The sequence below is a fragment of the Micropterus dolomieu genome, linkage group LG02, assembly GCF_021292245.1.
Source record: "Micropterus dolomieu isolate WLL.071019.BEF.003 ecotype Adirondacks linkage group LG02, ASM2129224v1, whole genome shotgun sequence".
In the NCBI taxonomy this organism is placed as follows: domain Eukaryota; kingdom Metazoa; phylum Chordata; class Actinopteri; order Centrarchiformes; family Centrarchidae; genus Micropterus; species Micropterus dolomieu.
This window is the reverse complement of record NC_060151.1, coordinates 32,926,444-32,933,554: the sequence shown is the minus strand read 5'-3', so window position 1 is coordinate 32,933,554 and position 7,111 is coordinate 32,926,444. Positions and strand designations below refer to the sequence as shown.

General features: G+C 37.6%; 1 protein-coding gene across 1 annotated transcript in view; it reads left to right on the top strand.

Moving 5' to 3' along the window:
• The window catches only part of scn4ab (sodium channel, voltage-gated, type IV, alpha, b), an 80,955-nt gene that overhangs the window by 66,393 nt on the left and 7,451 nt on the right, over nucleotides 1-7,111 (top strand). Inside the window, exons 21-24 of the mRNA XM_046043549.1 lie at nucleotides 1,354-1,527; nucleotides 1,663-1,785; nucleotides 3,317-3,601; nucleotides 4,019-4,076. Coding sequence (XP_045899505.1) covers nucleotides 1,354-1,527; nucleotides 1,663-1,785; nucleotides 3,317-3,601; nucleotides 4,019-4,076 — 640 coding nt within the window. The remainder of the gene's footprint in view (nucleotides 1-1,353; nucleotides 1,528-1,662; nucleotides 1,786-3,316; nucleotides 3,602-4,018; nucleotides 4,077-7,111) is intronic.

The following is a 7,111-nucleotide window of genomic DNA, read 5'->3' as shown; positions in this document are numbered from 1 at the left end:
TAGAATAATACAGCACAGCATGAAATAGCACAGCACAACATAAAATAACACAGCACAACATTAAATAACACAACATAAAATAACACAGCACAACATTAAATAACTCAGAAAAACATAAAATAACAACATAAAAATAACACAACACAACATAAAATAACACAGCACTACATTAAATAACACAGAACAACATAAAATAACACAACCCAACATAAAATAACAGCACAACATAAAATAACACAGCACAGCATAGAATAACACAGCACAACATTAAATAACACAGAAAAACATAAAATAACACAACACAACATAAAATAACACAGCACAACATTGAATAACACAACATAAAATAACACAGCACAACATAAAATAACACAACACAACATAAAATAACAGCACAACATAAAATAACACAGCACAACATAAAATAACACAACCCAACATAGAATAAATCAGCACAACATAAAATAACACAGCACAACATTAAATAACACAACATAAAATAACACAACACAACATAAAATAACACAACACAACATAAAATAACACAACCCAACATTGAATAACACAGCACAACATTAAATAACACAACATAAAATAACACAACCCAACATAAAATAACACAGCACAACATTAAATAACACAACATAAAATAACACAACACAACATAAAATAACACAACCCAACATAAAATAACACAGCACAACATAAAATAACACAACATAAAATAACACAACACAACATAAAATAACACAACCCAACATAAAATAACATCACAACATAAAATAACACAACATAAAATAACACAACCCAACATAGAATAACACAGCACAGCATAGAATAACACAGCACAACATTAAATAACACAGAAAAACATAGAATAACACAGCACAACATAAAATAACAGCACACAACATAAAATAACAGCACAACATAAAATAACACAACATATAATAACACAACCCAACATAGAATAACACAGCACAGCATAGAATAACACAGCACAACATTAAATAACACAGATAAACATAGAATAACACAGCACAACATAAAATAACAGCACACAACATAAAATAACAGCACAACATAAAATAACACAACATAAAATAACACAACCCAACATAGAATAACACAGCACAACATAAAATAACACAACACCCATTTCCAGAGTGAATAACAAACAACGTTCTATGTAGTCTGGAGGACTTTTGTGTTTGTGATCAATAGAAGAAGTGAGTTCATGTGAAATCCGGTGCTTTGAATTCACAACAGTTATCAGAACCGTCTGCTCTGTTTGCATGTAAAGTGAATACGACACACCTGTCCAGGTGGTGACATCAGTCTGTATGTGAACAGGCATTTGAGGACATCTACCTGGAGCAACGTCGGGTCATAAAGACGGTTCTGGAGTACGCAGACCAGGTGTTCACCTATGTGTTCGTGGTGGAGATGGTTCTCAAGTGGGTCGCCTATGGATTCAAGACTTACTTCACCAACGCCTGGTGCTGGCTCGACTTCCTCATTGTAGACGTAAGAATATAACGCCTGCCGGAGCGGGTAACCATAGCAATAGTGCTTATTTTTGGGTGTACTAACTGATCACAGTAAAACATGGAGTAGTGACCTGCGATATGATGTCATCACCAGATGTGCTATGTCTTCCAGGTGTCTCTGGTGTCTCTGACTGCAAACATCTTGGGATACTCTGAGCTGGGAGCAATCAAGTCTCTGAGGACTCTGAGAGCTCTGAGGCCCCTGAGGGCCCTGTCTCGCTTCGAAGGAATGAGGGTGAGACAGGCACTTAGTAACACTGACACACAGACAGACGGGTTGATGAGCAGGTAACAGGTTTCTCTGTCACCGGATGTTGCTGATCTCAGAGTGTGTTGACTCTCTTCTGTTAAACCATCACAGACCCAGAAGATTCCACTGATTCTACACTCGTGTTTTCTGTTTGCTGAAATCTGGGCTAGGTTTATCATTACACGCCATGTGACATCTGGTGACCTATCTGGCTTCCTGCACCTTTGCAACATTTCAAAATCTACATTACACTTTTCTGTCTGCAATGAACATGGAAACTGTCATCCATGTTTTTATGACTTTATTTGATGTAACTTGCTATTTCCTGTCTGAGTCAATACAACCATAGATCAGGCCGTTTCTTCGTCTTTCAATGCATTGTTTTCATTTTGCATGCTCTTGAACTGTTTTCTTCTGTGTTGCAGTCAGAGTCCTTATCAAAATTTAGTTGGAAGTCCCTCTGACTGTCGTGCATTCTCACTATATTTGGCACAGAAACAATATCTCTTTTTAAATCGGACCTGATAATAAATAGGACCTGCCATAATTATTCTTTAGCTCAAAAACAAAGCAAAATTCTTTAACCTGTTTGGCAATAAAGCTGATTCTGATGAAAAACAATAACTGGACTGTACTCCATATTATTATATCTACTGTGGTTGATGTCAAACAGGAACATTATGATACCACTAGTGCTACTGAGCTGAATGGCAATGCAAGACCCAGCAGACAATGATGAACTTATAACTGATGAATTAAAAGGTTGATAAAGAGATTATGACTGACCAAAGCTCAAATCTTTAAGAACAGCCAAACAAGATGATAGAGAAGACTTTTACTGTCTGAGTGTCTTTTTGGAAAAGTCAAGTCTCAGTCAACCTGTGCTGGTTCCTGCTCACCACATCAAGATTCAGTCAACTGGATCCACTGGAGAGCCAGGTGTGGTGGTAAACATGACGGTCCTGCTCTCCACTTCAGTAGGCCCAGGTAGATCTGTGAGGAAGATTGACCCAGAAAATAATAAATTTTAGTTAGTTGACATTTTTATATGCTGCGATGGACTGGCGACCTGTCCAGGGTGTCCGTTGTAAGCTGGGATTGGCTCCAGCCCCCCACGACTCTGTACACCGGATAAGCGGATGGATTGATGGTTGGATGGACATTTTTATATGTTTGGTGTTCCCAGCAGTGAATAACTGTTCATTTATAGTTGATATAGCTAAGCTTACCAGCATTGTCAGCTTCTTAGATGATAATTGTAACATAAATTGACTGAATTGAAATAACTCGTGTTCTTAGCATCAAATGTGAAGGATCTTATTATGGCAGACAATCTGCAAGAGTTTGATGCCGTCCCCTTTTAAAAAGTGACTTCGGGTAAGATGCAACCAAAAAGGTTGTTTAGTGTCTCGGCCGGCTCTGGTTGCAGTGCAGTTAAAGCATTTAAAACAGGTTTTATAAATAAAGATATTATTAGTTATTTTTCCTTCCTGTGTCCCTGTCTGTCTGTCTGCAGGTGGTGGTGAATGCTCTGGTCGGAGCAATCCCATCCATCTTTAATGTGCTGCTGGTGTGTCTGATCTTCTGGCTGATCTTCAGTATCATGGGAGTCAATCTCTTTGCAGGAAAGTTTTATTACTGTTTTAATGAGACGTCTGAGGAAATGTTCCATTCTGATGACATCAACAATAAGACTGAGTGTTTAGCTCTGATGGAGGCAAACTACACTGAGGTCCGCTGGAAGAACCTGAAGGTCAACTTCGACAATGTGGGAATGGGCTACCTGTCGCTGTTGCAAGTGGTGAGTCTCAACACTCAACATATGTGTCTTTACTGAGATACACAAGTGATTTGGTCTGATATATAATGAAATTTAATGATGTGATGTGACAGCTTGTAGCAACAAAATAACCACTTCAACACTTCATTTAAGAAGCAATAACATCAACATTAGTACACCACAAATGCTAAATGTGTTCCTAAAACTGAACAGAAAAGGTTTGTTAGAATGAAATCAGTTTAAATATGAGAATTGTACTGCTGTCTGAAAACAGTTCATCTGTGCTGAAGTCCTTTTCATTGAAAGGCTCTGCGCTGCTTCACTGCCACTGTTGAATTCTATTAGTTCTTTTAAACAGCTACTGTATGCAGATAACAGGACATTTTAGATTCAGAAGCCTTTATTGAAACTGATGTTAATGAGTTGTGTCTCTTTCAGGCCACATTTAAAGGCTGGATGGACATCATGTACGCAGCAGTGGACTCCAGAGAGGTCAGTATACCAACTGTTTTATAAATACTGGTAATAATCCTGGACCTGATACTAACACTGGAACTGCTAGTCAGGTCTGTTTGTATGTAAGCCCAATGTCATAATTGTTCAAGCAGGAAAGAGAAAAAGAAAGAATATAATATAAGAAGACCCAAATGCAGAGGCCAGAGGCAGAGCCAGGCAGTTCACATTTACTAACATACATGATGGTGAGGCAGGCAAGGGCAAAACTTGGTAAAAGGCAGTCCAAACAAATCCATCAAGGAGCAGGCAAGATTAAAAATTCCAAAAATAGGCAAAGTCCAGGAAACTAAAGATCCAAAAACCACCAGAACTAACACAAGGAAAAGGCTGGAATACCAAAGTGGTACTGAGAGAGAGACAGGGGAAACCAATCAGGGCCAAGGTTTGGATTTTTCATTAGTTTTTATTTTGTTTTGACTTCTTGTTTTCAATTTCAGTTTAGTTTTAATTAGTTTTTAACGTGGATTTGCTAGTTTAGTTTAGTTTTTATTTTTTGGTTTAGTTTTTCTTAGTTTCAGTGTTAGTTTTAGTCTTTGTTGCTGCACGATACCAAGCTCAGTTCAATTTTGTTCAGTCTAATTTAGTGTTTTTCACCAAACATTAAAACAACAGGTCCCTAGCACCCTGAAGGCAAGTAGGCTATGACTGGAAAGCAGTTATATTAAAATCTAAACCTTTAATAATCAAAAACTAGGTGTTAAAACAACGTGAAGCACAAAGAGACAGTTTGGCACACACTAGCTGACATGCAGTAAATGTTAGGGATGAGCGAGTTTAACCTGGAAGTGGGTCGGGCTGTCTTGAAATGGGCGGGGCTTTAACCGGTATGTTATTTTAAGCATGCAATTGATATGGGTTGATCAGAAATTGTTATATTTATTGCTGATTAGAAAACTACTTACATGACAGCTTCAGCATTGAGCTTCGGATCAATGGTTTTGATCACGATAACAGACGAACTATATACAGAATAAGTTTTGCAACAATGAATACAACACATGCAGTTGCACATATGAAGTAAAATGCAATGAACAAGAGTTTTCCTACTCAACATAACTTTCTTTTTTTAACTTTAAATTTTTTTTATGATCAGTGTGATTTTTTTTTTTTTTGGTTCTTTTTTTTTTCACACCAGAGGCCTGTACCACGAAGCAGGATTTGAGCTTATCCAGGTAACTTCGGGGTTAACCCTGGGTTTTCAGTACCACGAAGGTGGTTCACTTCTTACCAGGGTAGATCTTCCTGGTAACTTACAGTATGCTGAAGGCTAACCTGCTCCGGAGCAGGTTATGTTCCAGAAAAGTGATCAACTCTGTGAAAACGCCGCCTACTGACCAATCAGCTCTCTTGGAAAATGACATCACCATCTGTAGGAAATCCCACAGACTGTTTTAGCCAATAGGCTGCTTTATGTTTGCAGCGCTGATGTGGACTATGGCGATCCTACAGACTGATTAAAAGCCTTAGGCTAATGTTGCCTACAGGTTTTTACAGTACAGCAGGATCAGCCTGCTTACTGCCTTTAAATGTGTTTAATATTTTTTATTTGCTCCCAGTCCGTTTCACACACCCTGACGCAGCCGTTAAAATAAATGGGTTTTATTTTTCTTGTGAGGCTGAATGTTATGAGCAGTTTGGTAGGGATATTGAAATACTGAATTTAAATATGAACGTAGGCTGTTTATTTAGGTTAGTATAGCTTTCTAAGGCCTACTATAGAGACTGTAGTCATGTTCCGTCCCACCTTTTACACACACATCGCAAAAGAGAGTTTTCAGCAGCCTAAATGTTGAGATTCAGTCTTTCAAACATTATTTGAGCACATTTTATGGCATGAATGGAGTTTTCGTTTCATTGCTTTATGAAATTAATTTAAAACAATGTTTGGACACTTTTGAGTGTGTTAAATAAATTAATCTAATTTTTGAAGTGGCGACAAGTTTTTTTTAAAGTGAGGGAGAACGTCTTTTAATGTGGAGATGCCGACACACAGCCGAGCTGAAATAATAAGGCTGATATTTTCATACAGCTCATGAGAACACTTTTTATCACCGCATTATTATAGACTACGCCTGTTCATTTAGACATTCACACTGTCAGCGACTTTCTGGGTCCCTACATGTGTCATGTGTCATTGTTTACTTTAACGCACTGAATTCTGTCAGTTAAAAAAGGTGGTACTCATCTTTTTTAACTGACAGAATTCAGTGCGTTAAAGTAAACAATTGTCTTTCACAACAAAGAAAGACTAGCACAGGTGTCCCACAAGGCTGTGTCAGTTCTCCAATTCTTTTTACTTTATTTACAAATGAATGTTCAAGTAAGCATTCAAAAAACTATATTTTTAAATATTCAGACGACACAGCCATCTTAAGTCTTCTCGATGAAGACGATAATATTAGAGATGTATACCTGCCAGAAATAAGTCAGTTTGTTGAGTGGTGTGATAAAAATGATCTAATAATAAATATAAAGAAAACAGCGGAGATCATATTCGATCCAAAAGGTATTGGGGACCATCATCAAGTGGTCATACATGACCAAAACATCACCCAAACGCAGACTTACAAGTATTTGGGTGTTTATATAGACAGCTCACTTACTTGGAAAACTCACACGGAGTGGGTTTGCACACGGCTGCAAAAGAGACTATATTTTTTACGTAGATTACGTTTTTATGGGGTGAATAAGAAAATGATGATGCTGTTCTACAAGGCTGTTTTAGAAAGTATTGTTAAGTATGGTGTTACAGTATGGTTTGGGAACCTATCTATACAGCTAAAATCCAAATTGTCACATCTGGTGTTGACAGCACTTAAAACAGTTGGAAATGAGGAATCTTTGAATCTCCAACAGTTATTTGAGAATAGCACTTTAAATCAGGTGCAGAAAATTGTGGGGGACCAAACTCACTTTCTGCACTCTCAGTATGAATTGCTCCCCTCCGGCAGAAGATATAGAGTTCCACTGTGCAAACTAAACCGGTATAAAAATTCTTTTGTTCCTGTGTCTACA